General features: G+C 47.0%; 1 protein-coding gene and 1 long non-coding RNA gene across 3 annotated transcripts; one reads left to right on the forward strand and one right to left on the reverse strand.

The window, feature by feature from the left end:
• Window positions 1-4,771: 4,771 nt before the first annotated feature.
• On the reverse strand, window positions 4,772-10,931 carry LOC147255116 (uncharacterized). The gene is made up of 3 exons (XR_015118081.1): window positions 10,694-10,931; window positions 8,851-8,945; window positions 4,772-5,751 (listed from the first exon to the last, which is right to left on the reverse strand). It is a non-coding gene; the product is annotated as an uncharacterized LOC147255116 (long non-coding RNA).
• A 106-nt stretch (window positions 10,932-11,037) lies between these two features.
• Window positions 11,038-20,860, forward strand: pld3 (phospholipase D family member 3). 2 transcript variants are annotated; one of them, XM_086216813.1, is made up of 12 exons: window positions 11,038-11,217; window positions 14,181-14,270; window positions 15,277-15,327; window positions 15,472-15,629; window positions 16,151-16,331; window positions 16,410-16,527; window positions 16,884-17,011; window positions 17,234-17,431; window positions 17,806-17,945; window positions 18,468-18,633; window positions 18,737-18,836; window positions 18,970-20,860. In XM_086216813.1, the coding sequence occupies exons 2-12, from the start codon at window positions 14,244-14,246 to the stop codon at window positions 19,155-19,157; spliced, it is 1,455 nt and encodes a 484-aa protein (XP_086072939.1). In that variant the 5' UTR covers window positions 11,038-11,217; window positions 14,181-14,243; the 3' UTR covers window positions 19,158-20,860. The 2 variants fall into 2 exon arrangements, with proteins under 2 accessions (XP_086072939.1, XP_086072940.1); XM_086216814.1 differs by lacking the exon at window positions 11,038-11,217 and adding an exon at window positions 12,867-12,923.

Consider the following 20,860-nt stretch of genomic DNA (forward strand, 5'->3'; position numbering starts at 1 on the left):
CACTCAGACCAGTATGTGGACGGTCGGATTTGCTGGTTAATAAATGCTAAAGCTCACTTCCAGTGTTTTATGTGACTAAAGCTTAAGGTATGGAATGTTAGCCAACTGGGTTCGCGTCAGACGAAGCTAACTTGGTTCCAGGCTCGATACCTCATGTGGAACAACATCTTTGGGCACAAGGCTGACAAACAAGTGACTCAGGTGAGTCGCTCTTCAGTGAAGAAATATTTCCCGATAACAAAATTACCAATTAAAACCACAACACCAGATATTACTGCATGCTGCTGGTGACAGAACTGGAGCCAAGTGTGTATCTTGATTCTGGGTAGATTAGAGCGATGGTGCCATGTTCTTTCACTTCGGTTTCCCCGGTTCACCCTCAGGTCTCACGGCCTGGCCAGTCAGAAGCAGGGCCGACCTCGTCTGATAAGGGTTTTTTTTTTTTGTGTTTTTTTTTTCAGCTCAGGGTTTGGCTTTCTGCCAGCTGATAACAGCGTGGGGCATACCTGCCGCATTAATGATTGGTCAGCCCTGCCTCTCACCATCGCCCGGCTCCTTTATTTTGACATAATTCTTTATCGTTCTGGCATTGAGTAAAAACTAAATCTTATCAAGTGAAGGCATGAGAGCCCCATATTCCAAGAGCTTCCATTCAAGCTACAAAATATGAAGAAACAAATGGCATCGCTGAACAACTTCATCCAAAAATGGAGCAAAATGAAGAAGAACAATGATGTGGCTGGAGTTTTGGCAGCTGACCGAGTCATGCGAACCGCCATTAACATCAAACAGAGTTCAGGCGACAGTCGCCCTGACAGGCGGTAATGGTGTGTGTGTGTGTGTGTGGGGGGGCTCTTTATCTACAGTGGCATCTGTCCACAGCATGTTGCACACCGCTGCACACTCAACTACCTCCAAGTACATGAGTAGTTGTGCACTTTCATGTGACATCATGCCTCCCCTGTCAGCTACAGTGGAGCTCCTCGTCTCCCAGCTGTTTCCCAAGTGGCGTAAGAACACTGTCAGAGGAGAAGTCGCCATTATAACCAGTAGATATGACTGGTGGTGGTGTCTGACCCTCAGCTGGACAACTGACTCGATAATAGAGGCAGCACAAAATTAGCATTGCTAGGACAGTTGCACCGACACACCAGATTCTCTCTTTTTTTGTTGTATGAACATCCACGTTGTATTTGAATTTCAAATTTAGCTGAATATTAGTATTTACTAGGCCCTACCATGGGCGATGACTCACTTGAATAACATTTGAATACCACACAATATTTAAGTTTAGGCAGAAAATGAACAGTTCCCCCATGGAGGCTGTTTTTTGGGCAACATGAAAGTGACCAGTCAAAGTAAAATCCTCTTTTGCCTCCAAGCGCCTGCTTCTTGGTGTGTTGTTATTGTTACTTGTGAAAGAGCAGGAAAACACTGCACCGCTGGCTGTAGACCTGATTTTGGTAGGTCAGGCGCGCTTCCATGCCTCAGCATAGAAAAGCACCACGATGCACCTGACCACACAACGCCAAATGCCTTCAGAAGAAACTTCAACCGTCAGAAATAATCAGTGACACCTGTGCGGTGCCTCTTCGCCACAGCCACACGACAGCAAGCCTGGATGGGCTGTGGAGAACTTAGCAAGGTGAAACATCCAGGTGCGTGATGAGGGGTATTTAATTCAGTCAGAAACGCAGGGAGGGAGCTGCATCTGCGAGGCTGAGCGCCGTGGGTCGGGCAGTGACCCAGGGGTGGTCTGGCCTGGATTAAAGGAAGTCCTGGTTAATGTGTAACAGTGGCGATGTGGCCTGGCGCTACAGGTGGGGTGGGTGGGGGTTGGCCGGGACACTGATAAGAAGAGAAGCGTTTTAGGGGGGTGGGGGGGTGGGTGGAGGCAGTAAAAGAGAAGAGAGGGACGTGAGCTTTGTTGTCTACACCTGAACCAGTAAACCTGTTGATTTTCTGAGGTCGTGTCAATAAACTAGCATAGAATTAGCATGAAGAAGCAGAAGGAGCAAGATGATGGTATTAAAGAGTACATGTCTGCAGGGCAGGTATCAGCAAATACTAGCATTCATGCAGTATCTGTGATATACATGGAAGTTCTTGTTGTTAAAAGATTGAAAGCAGTAACCGTAAAAGTGGTAATAGGGGCAATAAAGCTCTGTTCGTACGAGTATTGGCAGTAGTATTAACAGCAGTAGTACAACTTAAAGTTACAGTGCCAGTAGAGCTGGTAGTACTGTAGAAATTAGTATTAGTATTACTATTAGTAGTTGAGTAGTAGTAGTAATATGAGAGTAGTTTAACTAGGAGTACAAGTAGTAGTAACATCAGTGATGGTTGTACTAAGAGCAGCATTACTCAACTTCTGCACTTGTGTATAATTTGAGTTCCTGGTATTTAAAGTAATATCTGAAGACAGAGTTCTATATGTGTTTGTGTTTTATTCATCTCATGAGTCAACAGAGTTGACTGGCCACTAGATGGCGCCAGGGTGCCACTTCCTTCACCAATAAATAGAACTATCATAGCACAGAGTCACAGCAGAGTGGTATAGATATGCCACAATAAGCTAGAATACATCACTAAATACCAAAATCATGAACTTTGAGGTGTTACTGCAAGGAACTGAAGTATTTGCAGTATTATTGCAATCATTTTAGCACAAACTGCAGTAATGGCGGAAGCAGCAGTGAAGCTTAATAACCACAGAGCGGGAAAATATCTGCTGAAATCAATGAGAACTCACAATAAAGTAACATCAGATAGTACTACTTCAACCAGGAAACGAATGTTACACATTAGTACACAAATATTTACTACAATAGGATCATTTGAACCAACCATCCTGACTCAACTGGGCCGACTGGAATGCGATTCATGTTGATCTCAGAGACGTTTAGAGAGAGAGCACTGATAAGGCCCCTGATACTGACCTAAGAGAGGTCACCATGACAACCAGCGTCACCTTTAACCTCAGCACTTTAGCTCCACTTCCTCATTCTAGACCAGGCGAGACAGCCGGGAGACTGATGCGAGAGTAACACCAGGAATTTATTCAAGCAGTTTCAGAGTTGAGAGGGAGGCGTGATTCGTCCGTGGTGATGCGTGTGTCCTCGCTCTCCTGCAGCAGATGAATCTGACGGTGCAGAGACCTGCTCACAGACCCCGCAAGCAAAAATGAGGGGTTTTACATCCTTTTGGTCAAATGCGCCTGTCTTCCAGGTCATGTTGCCCCTGCGCGCTTCAGTTGATATGAAATAACTTTGTTAATTAGAATGCATTTGTCCTAATTCCCTGTCTAACTGACACCACAGGTTGTAACCTGAGACCTTTGTGACCAAATCTTGTGTGACCAAAGCACCGAATTTTCTCCTTCTTAAAGCGCTCGGCTCCCCGAGTCTGTTATTCTTGCGTCTTAACTGAAAAAAAATCCCACTTTAAAAGGAACAATGCAAAGGAAATCCTTGGCGTTCACTACAGGGTTGTGCAGATTAGGGTCAAAAGCTTTAAGGGTTAAACTAATGACAATATATAGATTTACCACCGCCTCTTCTTCATCTCCCTTCCTTCACATTGACGTTCAACCGCACTGGCTAATGAGTTACCTGCTCTATCTGACCTGCTCTACCCACGCAGCCTGCTAACACACACACACACACACACACACACACACACACACACACACACACACACACACACACACACACAGAAATTTCAAAAAAGGAGAAAAACAGTGACATCCCTCCCACACATTCTGGCATTCGTCTGTTTCTGCACCAGCTGGGTGGAGGCAAACGTGCCACAGACATTTTTAGCTACAAGTCCAAGTCTTTTAACTTCTCTAACAGGAATTTAAAAAAATCTATTAATATTATATTATTAATATCTCACTTTTGACTTGTTTTTCTCCTAAACTGTACATCAAAAATTCACCCTATTTCCAAGGTTTCCAAGGGTGAACCACCACGCGTTCCCTCCATCACACGTGCAGTCGTCTGCCACATCTTTCCACCTGATGGCGAGAGGTTTCGCCACGGGAACGGAGGGTTTAGGAAGATCAGGCGAAAATACACTAAATTAATGTCAGCAGTAGCTTCTGCAGCGAAAGGCTGTGGGAGGCCTGCTTCATCAGAAGAGCTGATTGAAGAGGGAACAAACATCAGTATCAGCACACGGCGAGAACTGTAGTTCCTGGTACTTTTAGTCCGGCATGTACCAGTAGTTATCTGAAGACCCAGAGCTGCGGTGCGGGTGACGCGGTGCCTCGTGGTTTCAGAGGTAGTCTCACCTGCACGCCCGTGTTACACAGAGCAAGAACAAGCGTTTGGAACGCTGAGGAGGAAGCCAAGAAGTGAAACTCTATTACAAAGTTGTAATGACATCAGAACTCTGAAGCAATGCACGGGTTGCCAGCTCATTTCACGCTTGTAGGGGTCGACACCGTCGCTGGGAGCTGGAACTGCAATGACAGCTCATCTAAAGTCACAGGGACAAAGACCCAAAACCTCACTTCACTCGTTCACCCCTCCATGACTTTTTATTTCCCAGATATTTTGCCATGAAATCAGACCAAATGGTCCCGAATGAAAAAAAACAACAACAACAGAACAGGTACGTGATTTTTAACTGCCCCCCGCTCCACTACAGTCTTTGACCCCAGCCCAGTATCTGGGTTATCTATCAGCCTTCACCTGGGGATGAACAACCTGTTCTTTTGCCCTGTCCACCCTCCACCCCATCCCACCGGTTTAACCCACACGCCTCCCACCACTTCCCCGCCCTTCATCACAGAGTCCAGCTCAGACAGACGTGGGTGAAGGGCGCGCAGAGGGAACTGGCTTCCTGTCAAAATCGATTCCTTCTCATTTCACCAACTCTCTCACTTATCCACTCATCCAAGTTACTGACATTCTGAGCAGTGGTCCGGTACGCACGCACCTCACAAACAGGTAGAGGCTCAACTTGCATCAAGTCAATGCAAAGATGCGAATAATGTGGCAAAAAGACACAAATACAGGAAATTTGTAGAGGGAGTGAGCTTCTTCTGCCTGAATGACGTTTGCCACATTCATCTTGTGTACAATTAGGGTACTAGAACAACAACAGCAGCAGCAGGAGAAGTACTCTCCTCCTCAAGGGGCAGAAAACACAAATGATACTGCGAATAATGTGAATAAGAGCGAATTACTCTGCTGCCAAACTCAAGCGAGTCCACACGGCTTTAGGACTTGAGAAACCGACGTGAAATGAAGTTTCGATGCGGGGCAAGTGGCTGTCCAGGTGACGCATGTCTGTGAGCTCTTGAACTTCTTTGCTGGTGGGGAAGAACTGAACTTCTAAATCTTGAAAATGGTGGTTGTTTTCCTGCATCGTACCTCAAAAGGGTGGTTAGGGCTGGTTTTAGAGTTTAGGTTCGTTTGTTTTACACATGCCAGCAGACGTGATCAGCTCGGTTGTCGCCAAGTGCTTGGAATGTGTTCTCGCCACAACTTACAACAACTGAACCAAAGAGTAAAGTCCTAGACTGGCTGTATTTGTCAAGAGTCATGAGAGAACACTTGTTTCGATGTGGCGCAAAATAAATACAAATGACAGTTTGGGAAAGTTTGGAAAGACTTGTCAACAGGACGAGGAGTGAGCTGAGCAAGTCGGTGTTGGGCGGTGACTTGTGCAAAGCAACCTGAGCAGTCTTTTTATTTCCTTCGACATCCTTTAACTGTACAAGGCACCGGCTCGCCTAAGATCCTGGAGAGAGAGAGAGAGAGAGAGAGAGAGAGAGAGAGGGAGAGAGGGAGAGAGAGAGAGCAGCAGGTAGACCTTCAGGATGTGACTAATGAGGCTGAAGCACAGTAGATAAGGAACATCTGAGTCAGTGCGGTACATCGGGTACAACCCGTGGGTGTGAGCAGGGGACTCCATCATTGTTTAGTCAACACTAATGTTTCTAAACCTATGGGTCTGTCCCCTTCAGTGGACCGGAAGTCTCCTATCCTCTATGGAAAAAAACACCCCACCTTCCTGAGTAAGAATGACAGACTGGTATTGTGGCGTCCACAGCGGAGCGACAGTGACAGAGCATGGAGGGATTTCAGCGAGGACTGTGTGTCTTCAGTCACTGCGCCTGGCCACGTCAGCGAGGACGCGGTGGAAACGCGGACGTTTGCAAAGAGCCCATGTGTACACGCTCTGATGACATAATCAAAGACGGGGACAGGACAACAGTAGCTGAGCTTCACGTATGAAGGCTTCACGTCTGCTTTCACTGTGTTCTGAGGAATTCACGGGTCAAAGGGTACAAGCCCACAGAAACAATGGCATGATTTGGCAAATATAAGTTGACACTTCTACTAATTCATCATTTATTTCATTGTAATTTGTGTGTCCCTGGTTTTATGTCCATCACAAGTCGCTGGAGCACAAACCACACTTCCAACAGCTCCTTCTGACTGACAGAGAAAGGACATCCTCCCTGAGGAGCAGCTGATCCTCGCGTTTCTGCAGCCCCTCAGAAAATGAGGTGGTCCACATTCCTGAGCTTTATGTCAAGCCGCTACGTGATAAATGAACTCGCCAGAACTGGAAAGATGCGAACAACAAACTGCTCAGGCCAAACAGTTTAACTGAATAAATCACAAATGTGGGGATGTAAAGATGAGAGCGGCGGTCCAGATGTTTACATGTGACACTCTTACAGCAATGGGACTGAACCATTCAAACCAGTACAGCAAGATGCTGAATTTCTTCCCCCAATTTTCTCCCCATGACACTATATTGATATTCCATGTATGATGGTAAAATCAAGTCATGGCGCACGTGTGTGTGTGTTATGGCAGTTATATTTCAGTGTGTTACTGTTGAGTGAAGGGCTTCTATTTGTACTTGTACTTGCCCTGTGATGGTATGGCAGCTGTGCTTATTGTGCTCAGTAAGAAAGAGTAACTGCAAATATTCTTCTGTTGAACTGGAGCGGACATTGGGAACCCAGCGGGGTGCTGTCTTCTGGGACGTACAGATTAGAGTGCAAGCTGCTGCTTGTTTATGCTGATGACTTTTAGTTTTCGTTTTTGGATGCATTTTTCTAATCATTTTAAGGGAACTTCTTAATATCCTGCAATAGCTGTGAGAAATCCTACTGTGTTTCTTCTGTATATTAATTCTGAAGCATTGATAAATAGAGCAGCCCGGTGGAGCAGTGGTCCTCACTGTGGCCCCCCAGCAAGAAGGTTGTGGGTGGAGCCCCAGCTGCAGCACGGGGTCTTTCTGGGTGAGTCTCCATGTTCTACCTGTTCCTGCTGGGTTCTCTCTGGTACTCCAGCTTCCTCCACAGTCCAAAGACATCAAGAGGGACCAGGTTAATCCAGACTCTAAATTGACCGTAGGCGTGGCTGGGAGAGCCAATGGTTGTCTGTCTCTATGTGTTGGCCCTACCATGGACTGGTGACCTGTCCAGGGGGAAGGCTGCTGGGATAGGCTCCACCCCCACCACCCTGAACAGGAGAAGAGGGAGAACATGGAGGGATGGATGGAAATGATAAATAAAGGCACATTTTCTCCACTGCGAGCCACAAGAATGGATCATTTAATCATTTGTTGCTTTTCATTTGTGAGGAGTTTTCAAGAAGACCTGGTTCTGATTTATAAGGGGTTTATCTTCAATGTTGGAGCAACATCTGGACACAGAAACACAACTGACTTCTGAGTTCAACACCGTATTCATCAATGACAGGCTATGACATGGCTGCTATGACCTCTGCTGGCCACTGACGTCACGCTACATAGCAACACCATGTCAAGAAGAGCTTCCGTTTCCCATAATGCAAAGGGGGAAAGTAATGCGAGGTTACAATGAGATTAAAAAAATCAGGAAGCGTTGCTAGTAAAGAGCAGAGGAGGCACATGAGGAAGACGATGGGTGACTCACAGATGCAGGCGTGCGTTTATCAACCCACTCCTGACCTCCAACAGCACTGACGCAACTTGGAGACTGACTGATTTTGCATCATTACCAGAAAAAGGTTTGGTGTCCTGCTGTCAAAACAAGTCTGACTCTGCTCTCACGTGTATCATATCGTTTGAAAAATAAAAGTCAAGACCGTCGCTCAGCTGAAGTAGCAAGAAATATCCATCAACATAAGCAGTGTCAATTTCACAACACGTATCAGGAAGTTCGACTTTATAACCTCAACTTTACTCTGCCTCAGTTGTAAAAACATAAACCAGTCTGGGACACTTCTCCACACATCCACAGCCTGATTGATAGAAGCCTAATAAGTAGAAGTGTGTGTACATTCTATGTGTGATATCTTGGAATTCTTTCAGTCTGCCACAGTCTCTTATCAAACGGCAGCATTCTGGACCAACAAAAGGAAAAACGTTCCTTTTATACAAGCACATTCCAGCCCCGGCACTCTGTATGTTGAGCTGCTGCGGGAAATATAACACACTCTCCCTTCTATTATGCTCTCAGCCAGCCAATCACCCCTCACCCATGTCTGGTGCTCAGAGATCCCTTCATCTGGGCTTGCACTATAGCGCCCCTTGTTGATAAATTACCCAACTACAGCTTCAGTTCTGCTTCAAAGCTGCTGAACAGACCCGTGGCCGTTTCCAGAGAGGGTAAATTGGTCCCAGAATTGACTGGTTTGTGTGTGGAGCTGAGCTGGGAAGTGGGTTACACTTCTGTGTTCTCTCTTAAACTGCTACATTCTCTACATGTAGACAAAAAAACAAAACAAAACTGCAAATGTACGTATCTTACAGGCCTTTTTGGTTAGTATGGGTAATAGGTAACAGTTCCTTCCAGGACTGAAAATTCAGATCTACTTCTTAATCATTATGTCTCACCTTTTAGCCTGCAGCTGTGGAGTCTGAAGACATCTGAAGGATGTTGACTCAGTTCCTTGTATTTCTGGCAGGCTGAAGTTGAATCTTCTCAGTCGCTAAAGGGAGAGAACACGATGTATCATGGATGATATGTTTGGGGTAACACACACCAGACATGCTTCACCGCTAAAGTTGCTCCTGTAACGCAGCATATGTTGTCTACACGTGTCACTGGGTGGCGCTACGCTGTCTCCAGAGGTTGACAGTGGAGTGATACAAATGCACACACAGGCTTGTGGTCTTCTCTTCTACTTGTGACTGAACTGGGACGTTCAGGGTTACAAGTGGCTCTTATCTTGTTCCACTATGATTGAATTGTAGCCATAAAGCTGGATTCCTAAGGCTGATGTATGGCAGCTTATGTCAAACTTCTAGTGTCTAATTTCACCTCTTTTTTTCCCCCCAAATTCATAATAACAATGATGCAAACTCGCACTCTTTAAGTCTTTGTCACTTCACCCCTGACCAGCAGGTGGCAGCACAGGGACATGGATGACTGACGGTTGCTCTGGCAGAGCCTACCTTACACTCACCTCAAGAGTATCCACTGAACAACAATCTAATCTTGTCACGCAAAGCTAGCAGCAAGCTAAGGTACAGCTGATGCACCAGAACACTGGCAAAGACTTAATAATCATCTGTGTGAAATATGACATCGAGATACACTCACTTTAATTGACTGTATTTCCACACCAACATTGTATTCACACACTGGTTTGTGCTTCAGGGAGACATAACTGTTGTTTTTAATGATGAAGGCTCAGTCATAAATAATCGAACAGTGCTATTGTTTATGAAAATATAAAGGGATCAAAATGAATATAGACAAATACAAATACCTGGATTTATAGCCATATATTGTAGTGACTGGATGTGTTGTTGTTGGTTGTTGGTTTCCTGTCCTTGCACTATTTGCAGTGCAACAAATTGCCCCTAGGGGACCATAAAGACTCTTGAATCTCTCTGTGACTCCAATAAATCATACATGACAGCAACATACTCAGGTTAGAGGAAAATGTACACAAATATCATCTATAAACCATTTCAGGCCTTACTGGTCCACAAAGTTGTGATAACAAGTGATGAAACTTTCAGACCTTCATCACCCCGAAGCAGCAGCTCAGGTAGAATTAACCAGCAGCTGCATTCGTCGGATTTCAGCTGCAAGTCTTTGTCTTTAGAATGTGGACTGTGGATGAAACCAGCTCATTCAAGCTCCCCATGGGTCCATTAAAGCTCCCCATGGGTCCATTAAAGCCCCCCATTGGCCTGAGGTGACTCGCTATGGCGTTTCCTATTTTACAGAAGGCCACAGGCACAGACGCCAAATCACAAACGTAATGGTTTCTTTTACATTATTAAGTTATAATGTATTAAAATACATGTGAACCTAACTCATTGCACTGGAGCTTTAAGTCCCTTACCATTTAAAAAACTGTGTAACTTCAATTCTGCGAGGTTAAGATGTGAATCATTTCGTCTTTTTAGCGAATCCTGGGCTATTAAGAGTGAAAAAAGCTTGAATGAGGTATTTAGAAGGTTTCCAGCGTTACAGTTTATAATGAGGACACACTGTCTCCCTGCCCCCCCAGGCGAGCCTGGATCGGTTACACAAACCTGAGGGAGGCGGTTCCCTCTAGGCGACCGCTTTTCAACGGCAGGCTAATGTTGCTAATGCTATCGTGGCGATGTTCGCCCTTCTTTATGGTTATTTATGTTGCTAATACATCCACAGCTGTACTTCATGCCTCCATGAAAATTATAACTTTACTTTCCCATTGTTTTTCTTTTTTCTTTATTTTACCTGTGCACCCGGAAGGAGCTTGAGATGTTCTTCCCGGAAGTCTAGATATCTTATCTAGACTCGATAAGAGCCTGACTTTTTTGGCCTGTCCGTAAAACGACACGTGGGCTGAATGTCCTTCTAAATATCATTCACAGGGACGTTTTCTGGCAAAATATGTCGGTTTTGTTCAACTTTAGCGTGGCAGAAGCGCTTTTCGGGGCCTAAATGTGTGTGAATGTACGGGGGAGAAAACAGTCGAGGGGCCCACAATGACCTCTCGCGGTAAAAGGCGAGAACTGCGTGACGGGGAGAACTTCCGCGTCATGTGGGCACCTGTCCTCCAATGAGCGTTCCAGCTTTCATCACATGCACGCCTCTCCCTGTACCAGCTGAAACCAAGTAGGGCTGTTTGGAGGGACTCGGCTCTTTGTGTTTTATTTCTCTTAAACTTCGTGATGAAAACTCAGACTCACGCGCCAGTGTGACATGTAGAGACGTCCGCGCAGCCGCGAGGGATTTCATGAACCTGGCCGCGCGACAAGGTGGGTCCGCGCCGCAGAAAAAAAGAAAATAGTTTGAAACTGAACTCTTCTTGTTGTTTATGTTTTCTGCGCGGTCAGCAAATCTATGGCAAACAGATGTGAAGCTCAACCCCAGCTGTTTTTACTGTTCCGTGACGTTGTCAACGCAGCTCAATTACTTCTTCAGCTAATTTGTTCTTAAAGTACTGAATGAAAGTGTCTCTCGTCACCTGTTCATTTTATAGCCTTCTCTCTGTTGGCTCATCTGAAACTCACGAAGTTTCCTTAGATAAATTCTGCTGCCTTCATTTTCCTTTTCAACAAATAATCTTATTATTCTGTAAATAAATTGAAAAATAGTTCGAGAAGAACTGAAGAACGTCGGTCAGTGACAGAAGCACCCCGAGGGGAGACATCCTCCACCAGCAGACGCTTCAAATGCGTGACGGACGCTCGTTTAATGTTGTTGTTTTGCTGCTGGTGCTTGAGTTATGAAGTTTGTTCTTTTTGGACCAATCAGAATCAGTGAAGGGAGAGAAATTAAAGCTCTTACATCAGAGTCAGACTGATGGGAACAAGCATGGATGAAACGATCCACTGAAATTCAAAGAACAGCATGAAGACATGCAGCAAGTTACCCAAACCAACGTCAGTTTTCTGCTTCAACCCCTCAAGTTTGACGTCTCAGTCCATTTAGACTTTGGCGTTTACTCCTCAGGTGTTGACATTTTGTACTGCTGAGGAAGGATCTGGTAGTACTTGGTGGCACCGAAGCAGTTTTCCTGTTGTAAGCAAACTTCTGAAGTTATTATTATTATTATTATTATTATTATTATTATTATTCAGCGGCACAAGTCAATTAGCCGCATGCCAGACCAGCGATCAAATGTCCTTCATAAAAGAAAACAGTGTCAGAGGTGGACTGTTTCACTTTCTGGTGTTGGCTTTTATTTTCTATTAATTCTGTTCAGAGGTTTGTTTCAACCTCATGATGACAAATCCCCGCGTTTCAGTTGCGGTCAGATTGTCTTTCTATTCCTTCTTTCTGGACTTGAGTGTCGCTCGGGTCAGCCTGCCACAGTTCTGATGTGAGCCGAGTGTTTCTTCCGTCCCCTCTGTTTTATTGTTCTTTCGAACCCTTCGAGTCACCGGGGTTGTGACGCGGGGGCCCGTGGAGCCCTCGGGGTGGAGGAGCGAGGCGCTGTGAGGACAGACGCCGGTCTGGCAATGATAACGAAAGTGGAGAAGTGTCCAAGTAGAGCAGTGAGAACCTGCTGGGTGTGGAACGACACGTCTCCCCTGGTAGAACTCTGAGCTCTCAACTGCGCCTCAGCGGTGGATGAGCCTGGAGGTTTTGTTGAAGAAAACTGTTTTCTGATCTGAAGAGCGTCAGGCCTCGTCTCTGGGACGAAAGCGAGGGCGGCGGCAGCAAGAGATATTTGCTCATTCTGAACTTGAGGGAAGATCAGCTGTCGTTGAAGGACTCAAGCCTGATTTATGCTTCTGCGTCGTGGCGACGCGGTACCGACGCCGTAGCCCCTACGTTGTCATTGTGCATTTATAGTTCTGCGTCGAGAGAACGCGTTGCTCTGTAATTCACCGCCAAGCCACTAGAGGGGTGTGGCTTTATCTTCGTATGGTTTTGGGGGACTCTTGTCGAATTCCTTAGTTTTCTTCCGGTCATAGCACATGGGTCAGAGACAGAGACAACAATGGAAGTTGGAAAGGTGGTCATGCTTGCGAACCTCCTCGATAACTCATTCTTCGGCTTGGTCCATTTTTATTTTTGCGTGTTGCTCTCACCACAGAAAATTTAAAAATGGTGGTGTTGTTGTGCTGAACCGGAAACGTCGTGTGAGCGGACCAATCACTGCCCGTTGACGTTCACGTCACTACGCGTTCAGGATTTTTTGGAGGTGCACGTCGGGCTACGGCGTAGGGGTCTGCGTTGACGGCGTAGGTACGGCGTAGGGGTCTGCGTTGACGGCGTAGGTACGGCGTAGGGGTCTGCTTTGACGGCGTAGGTACGGCGTAGGGGTCTGCGTTGACGGCGTAGGTACGGCGTAGGGGTCTGCGTTGACGGCGTAGGTACGGCGTCGCCACGACGCAGAAGCATAAATCAGGCTTCAGTCTAAAACACGAACCCTCGGCTGGGTTTGAACGGTGAACCGCTGCTGCACTGTGAGGTGGTCACAACCATGAATCTCTGTAAACCTTTCACTTCCCTCGGAGTGACTTAAAGGAGCGCGCAGGCCAACCTCGAAGGGTCAAAGTCTTGTGAGTCCTCCGAAGCTCGAATGCAGCCTGCGGCGGCGTGCACGGCTTCTCTCTTCCCCATAGGATCGTGTTCCTCACTCAGTTCAGGGGAACTATGATTCGCAACGTAAAACACTGGACATGTTGCAATGACGTGTTGACGAAGCCAGTGCACGTTTCTGCTTGTCCCCCCCCTGCTGAGTCACTCTGCAACTGTCAGCTTTCTGGCCTCCGCCGTCTCCACTTCCTCTGAAAGATCAGTCAAACCTGAATCACGAGACCTCCGATTTCAGTAAATGTTTTACTTCATATTTAAATTCGTTCCAGGCTCAAGTTAGAATTTGTTGTAGTGAAGTTTGTCTCATTTCCACTTCACTGAGTCCTCCGCCCCCGCCCCCCCCCCCCCCGCCCGAAAAACTGTTCTGAGCCCCCCATCATGGAGGCCCGCCTTTGTGCCACAACATATTTTTAAAACATCTCGAACCTTCTCTTTGTCACCTCTGCAGAGACGAGACAATGGAGTGTGTGTGTGGGGGGGGGGCAGCAAATTTCTCATTTTGCAGATTCCAAGTGTTTCAACTGTCACATTTAGTTGCTAATTTGGTAAAAATGAGGTGAGCGCTGAGAGGAGGAGCCCGGCTGAAGACTCAAGTCAGTTTGCCAAGTCTGCAAACGTTCTCACATCAGAAGCTAACAGAAGTCAACTTTGTTCTTGTTTGGTGTGGCAGCATCACCTGACCTGAGCTGACCAGACTCTCATCCACCCAACCAGAGTCACGTTGCCTGCAAACATGAAGACGGAGGTCCTCTACAACCAGGTACGCTGAATCAGGAGTCTCAAGCTCAAAATACCCGCAGACTCCAAATGCTAACATTAGATTACAACCTCAAGAAATGAAATGATGAGGTAAAGAAAGAAAAAATGAACATTCTGACAATCTATTTGAGCGGCCTGGTGGAGCAGTGGTCCTCACTGGGGCCCCCCAGCAAGAAGGTTGTGGGTGGAGCCCCGGCTGCAGCACGGGGTCTTTCTGGGTGAGTCTCCATGTTCTCCCTGTTCCTGCTGGGTTCTCTCTGGTACTCCAGCTTCCTCCACAGTCCAAAGACATCAAGAGGGACCAGGTTAATCCAGACTCTAAATTGACCGTAGGCGTGGCTGGGAGAGCCAATGGTTGTCTGTCTCTATGTGTTGGCCCTGCCATGGACTGGTGACCTGTCCAGGGGGAAGGCTGCTGGGATAGGCTCCACCCCCCCGGCAAACCTTTTTACTTAAAAAGAAGAAATATACAATGATTGTGTTTCCAGAGGGGACAACAGGCCCTTTTTTGTCAACAGCTTGTTTGTCCTGGCAAATACGAAGAATGGTTTTGATAAGAGTACCAGTAGTATTCAGTGGTAATTGTACCTGGAGTCACAGCAGTGGTAGAGGGCTGCTGCCGCCTCCTCTGACTGTCTGTCTGTGCTGTTTAACAGATTTAGCGTGATGATCTGAGGTAGAAGGAGCAGGTCGTCCTCGGTCACCCTCGGCTGTGAATCATGCCTATTGCGTGATTGTCTGCTGTTATATTTGGGAGAAAATATTTGATGTCACACGGCCGGTGCCTCTCATTGAATTTGTGGGAATAACACAAACATGATTGGGTTATGTAAGGCTGCGTTGGACCAGAGGAAGCTGAGGGATTCCGGGAACCACAGACATGAAATAATCTCATTTTCAGTATTGCAGGTCAACACTGTTGGGATTTGCTGGACTCCTTCTAGCACAGAAATACTTACTTTGTTTTTGAAAGAAAAGATTTTCATGTGGTCGACTGATCTTTGTAGTTGTTGGACATTGAATGGAGCCGACAAGAATCCGACAGGAAAAGACAAGTGGTACGTGACAGCACACAGAACAACTCTTTAACGACAACTTTAAAGACTTCAGCTCAGAAATAAAGAAGTGAGAAAGACCTCCTCCTCCTCCTCCTCCTCCTTCGTCCTCCTCCCCCTCCTCCTCCTCCTCCTCCTCCTCTCTAGTACTCCCGCTGTGTGATGGCTCTGGCCACCATAGCTTGTCTGCTGCTGGCAGCCACGGCCCTCTACAACCTCCTGACCCCCAGAGCTGCCCCCACGCACCTGACCCCGAGCAGCAGGCTCCGACCCCCCCAGGCTGAGTCCTGCTCTGACCCCTGCAAGTAAGCAAACACCCGAGCCAACATGGACACAAGATCCTGCTCAAATGGCAACTGGAACTAAAGGGGGAACGTCACTGTGACGCTGTGCATGTCTCATGGGCTGAGATCAGTCGTCATTTTAGCTGCATTGATGGAATACCCCCCCACACACACACACACACACACACACACCACCCTGTGTATTTGACCAACGGTTGATGTTAGTGTTGGATGCATGTCAGAGTTCATAGCTCATCTGCCGATTGTTGCAGAGACCGTCTAACTTTGGCTCTTATTGTGAAGGAACCTGAACTTGACATGAACAAATGAAGATTCACACAAAAATGGCAGAACCAAGAGTACTTTCAGAGTAATACTTCATCCAAAAAGTTTTCTTTCAACTTCTCACAAGTCTTGAGCTCATCAAGACATTTGTTTTTTTCATCATCGCCGCTTTACTCAGTTTGGACAGCAGGTTTTGTGGTGTGAGCTCAAGGCCGTTGTTAGGCTTCATGATGATGTCCTGTCTCTGGCCGGGTCAGGATCCTCCTGGTGGAGAGCATCCCCGAGGGCCTGGAGTTCAACTCCAGCACCAGCCACCCCTCCATCTACCAGGCTTGGCTGGATCTGATGGACGAGGCTCGCAGCAGTCTGGACATCGCCTCCTTCTATTGGACGCTCACCAACAAGGACACCGGCACTCATGAGCCGACAGCCTATCAGGTCAGCTGGGACTGAGACGGGTTTCTAGGTAGCCGGGTTACTTTGAAGAGCTTGAATGAAAGTCTGTCATCCCCTCAGGGTGAGACGGTACTGAAGAAACTAGCTGAGGTTTCAGGCAAGTTGTCTGTTCGAATTGCGGTCAACACGCCACAGGAGGGCAAACCGCAGGATGACCTCCGACTGCTCAACAACTCAGGTGGGCCTCTGCTCGTTCTCCGTCTCTGCAGCACCTCAGCGACACTCTGACGCTCACAGCAGATATTTGCCTCTCTCGTCACGGTGCAGCTTTGGAGCAGTGTTCCCATTTACTGTCTGTGTTGCTCACGTTAAAGGCAGCAAGCAAAGTTTGTTTGTTTTTTCAAAAGTAAAAAATGTCTGATTGAAAGCATTAATGAAGACCTCAGGAACACTTGCTGCCATTCAGTCTGCATCTTCTGGATTCCGACTTCAAGTCCGTCAGAGTTCACACACGTCTCCTCTCCAGTGGAAACTTCTTTACTCTCCGAGTCTCAGCAGCTGGAGCAGATAATGACTCCTTCATGTGTGTCTCAGGGGCGGACATCAGGACCGTCAACATGAGAGCGCTGACCTCAGGTGTCCTCCACACAAAGTTCTGGGTGGTGGACAAGAAACACATTTACATCGGCAGCGCCAACATGGACTGGAGGTCCCTCACGCAGGTACGGTCACACACTTGTGTTCGTGAGTAGAAGCCCCATCGTGACGCTACGTTCTACACTCTGTCCGTTACCATTTGCTGTGCTAAGCTAACTCGCGCAGGTCTCAGCTCCCAAATACAGCACATGAGGAGGGCAGCGTCCCTGTCTTTTTGTCCGGCTCTGGGGAGGTGGACAGAAAAGTGTTGGCGTCTTCCTTCAAGAGGTCGTCTGTGTGTGGTCCAGGTGAAGGAGCTGGGAGCGGTGGTCTACAACTGCAGCTGCTTGGCAGCAGACCTGGGGAAGATCTTTGAAGCCTACTGGTTCCTGGGGGAGAGTCAGTCCATCCCATCACCTTGGCCGTCCAGCTTCTCCACCCTCTACAACATGGCCACTCCGCTCCAGCTGTCGCTCAACAACACTCCATCCAGAGTTTACCTGTCGGTGAGTCAGGGGGGCGTGAGTACACAAATCAAATCAGGACATTTTGGAAAAGTCACGGAAATTTGCTTGAGAAATACATGAATATCCAAGTATCTCATTTAGTTAAGAACAACTGAGAAAAATCTCTCTCTGCTGATTTACTTGAATACTTTTATGTTGTATAAAACAATGCAGCGTTTCACAAGGATAAATATACACTGGAAAATATTGACATGGATCGGTTTTATGTGCGAACAGACATTTCAGAGAATGTATGGCGATACAAGGTTTCCCCAAAAGTGTTGAAAAACTGTGCTAAAATGTCTACGAACTCTGTTAATTTGTTGCTAAAATGAAGGAATAATTTCTTGAAAATGTCTCTCGGGTTCCCTCAGAGCTCCCCTCCGTCCTTCTGTGCAGCCGGCAGGACCCCAGACCTCCAGTCCATCCTCAGCGTGATGGAGGACGCCGAGAGCTTCATCTACATCGCCGTCATGAACTACCTTCCCACCATGGAGTTCTCGCACCCTAAAAGGTACGGCTGAGAGGGGAATGTGATTGCCCGCTCTGGTCCAGCAGCGTTGGCGGCAACAGTCAGAACAATGTTCAACGTTAGAAAACTACTTTTGAGGTTCTTCCCTTGTTATCCAGCAGACGGCGCTCTATAGCCCCCATCAGCTTGACCTGAACACACCTCTGACTTTTCACTAAACTAAGCTGATGTTGTTTTGTCACAAAAACGGAGGATAATAGCTTGCAGCAACGTTCTCAGCCTCCAGTCACGGCACCTAAATGTCAGAGGAGCAGCGTGTGGAAGTATTTCGGTTCTACACTTTGTGTCAAATACACCAACAACATGCTAGCGTTAGCAACAACATGCTAGCGTTAGCTAACCAGGCGGTGATGTCGTGAGAATGTCTTGTCATGAGTCTTACCTCAAAATCATGGAAATGTACTGGTAGAAATGTGTGTGAACCCTGAATAAAGTGGTAAAGAACTGCTCTACAGTGAGTGTGCGTGATGGTTCCACGTACTCAGCATGTGGCGCCCTCTGCAGGTACTGGGCCGACATTGACACCCAGCTGAGGCGAGTGGCGTATGAGAAGCGGGTCAGAGTGCGCCTGCTGATCAGTTGCTGGGCCAGCACTCAGCCCGTCATGTTCCCCTTCCTGAAGTCTCTGGCTTCAGTTTACGACACCAAGAGCAAACTAGACATCCAAGTGGTAAGTAGTATTTCTCTGTACTAGCAGCAATAGTAGTACTTCTCTGTACTCTCCTCGTTGAAATTACTTTTACTACGAATGACCACTCGTGCCTCGTCTGCAGAGGTTGTTTGTGGTTCCTGCCACCCCCAAGCAGAAGGAGATTCCCTACGCCAGAGTCAACCACAACAAGTACATGGTGACCGACAAGGTCGCTTACATAGGTACGACCACACACACACACACACACACACACACACACACACAGTCTGGATACAAACATGTGGTCCAACTTTATTACATGACCAATCACCATTTTTAAGAATTTGGTGAATCCAAGTGCTTTTCTGTCCTCAGGAACGTCAAACTGGTCAGGTGACTACTTTGTAAGCACAGCCGGCTCAGCGTTGGTGGTCAACCAGACTGCATCTCCGTCTCTGGAGCCCACCGTCCAATCGCAGCTGGTGGATGTGTTTGAGAGGGACTGGAGCTCCACCTACAGCACTCCACTCACCCAGCACACCAACCTCAACAGCATCTGTTAGTTGGTTCGTCCAGATCAACGTGACAGCCCTGTTCAGCACATATCGCAGGACTCCGTTTTGTTTTTGGTTCTCCAGTTTTCTTACATTTCCCAGTGGAGGAGAGCTCCCAGTGGAGCTCACGCCTCCAAACGTAGTCGACTTCCGGTAAACTTGAGTGATCGAAGCTTCAGTGCTGAACAGAAAAGAACTGCCCAGCACCTCCAGTGATGCATGTTTATACTTTCCTACTGCTGTTTCTTTCCAAAATGGCAGGAGTCAAACTGCTGGTGTGGGGAGGAAGTTTTGTAGCACACTGGGTTTGCAGCGACGTCCATCAGATTAGGAGGGTGAGTTACAGTCTGCACCCTCACTGTTCAACTAAATCAGAAACTCTCAGAGCACCACAGCTTTTTGGGAAAATACGCTTATTTGTTCTCCGGAGCCGGACAAGGATATGTCCTGGATATGAATATGGCCACTTAGCTTAGCATAATGAACAGTAGTGGGGGGGAGTGTTAGCATCAACTGGATCAGATTCAGGATGTTGGTTTGTCCAGTATTAATCCTCCTCATCCTCTCTGACAGTCGGCCATGATCAGTCGCTGCAGTCGCTCTCCCAGCCGTCAGCAGATGTTCAGCTTTGTTTCAAAGTTATGATTTAACCTTAAAAGGTAATGTTGGTTTCAGTCGTATAGCGCCAAGCAACAAAGACATCTGCCTTGAGCAGTTGGGGTGAAAGACAGAGATGATTGACGGTTCTGTCTGGACAGTCGTTCTGCCTGTGGGTCCAACCCTGAAATGACAGTATAGCATAATTAGGGCCTGAGCCTGAAGCTACTTCATTGCCATTGTTATTTCATAACAAAATGTCGACCCGACCCTGGTTCCATTAATGTAGGCAGTTCTATTTGATGACTTTTGACAGAAGTATGCTAACACTTCCCATCCGCTTCCTGTCATTGTGCTAAGCTAACTAGCGTGGCCCTCAGCTGCCTAATGCAGCACGGAGGGGAGGAAGGTCTCAATGTTCTCCTGTTCGGGGGACGATAACTTCTTATTTTAAGGATTGAATTCACTTTTAACTTTCCACTTTCACAGACCAAGCTTGTTGTATTCGGGTTATCCATTGTCAGGAGCATCAGTGGGAGTTTCTTCTCCCAAGTTCGCCTCAGGGAGAAAGTTTGATTGTTTCCTTACTTGCTGGAATCTGCTGCTCAGTCCGGTGTGTGTGTGGTTCCTCTTCTATAGAACCTGCTCAGTCTTCATGACCGCTCTAAAACGACGTCATTGGCTGCGTGTTTGCGGCAGCAATAAATGAACATGAACTAATGGAATTTCCACTGTGTGGAGTGAGTGATACTAATTAGGGAAGTGATGGTTGTTATGGCAACAGTCCAAATAATTGTGTTTACAAATGTCAGTATACTCTCTGCTCTGGAACAGTTGTCACGTCATTTCCCCCTCACCTCTTTGTCACGTAGCCACTCCGAATAAATGTCTGAATCAAACCTGGCCGAGCCCATCTGACCTCACTAAAATGCAAATGATACTTGGAAAAATAAATTGCAGCTAATTAAGATGAGTCGACAACGTTTATTTCTGCTCTAAATTCAGGGGTTTCTGTCTCGGAGCCTTCGCACATTGAGCACTTTTGGAGGCAGCGTCGTGATTGTGTGGTAAAAATCATCTCATGTTTCACCTGTTGGCTATAAAAATGTATATTA

Source organism: Aulostomus chinensis, chromosome 10, assembly GCF_037954235.1.
Source record: "Aulostomus chinensis isolate RoL2024-O1b breed Wild chromosome 10, RoL_Achi_v1.0, whole genome shotgun sequence".
NCBI classification, from domain to species: domain Eukaryota; kingdom Metazoa; phylum Chordata; class Actinopteri; order Syngnathiformes; family Aulostomidae; genus Aulostomus; species Aulostomus chinensis.

Coding starts and splice junctions, on each gene's coding strand:
- pld3 (XM_086216813.1), top strand. CDS start 14,244: ATGAAGACGGAGGTCCTCTACAACCAG. Junction 14,271..15,276: donor CGGAGGTCCTCTACAACCAG/GTACGCTGAATC, acceptor TGATCTTTGTAG/TTGTTGGACATTGAATGGAG. Junction 18,837..18,969: donor CGACAAGGTCGCTTACATAG/GTACGACCACAC, acceptor TTCTGTCCTCAG/GAACGTCAAACTGGTCAGGT.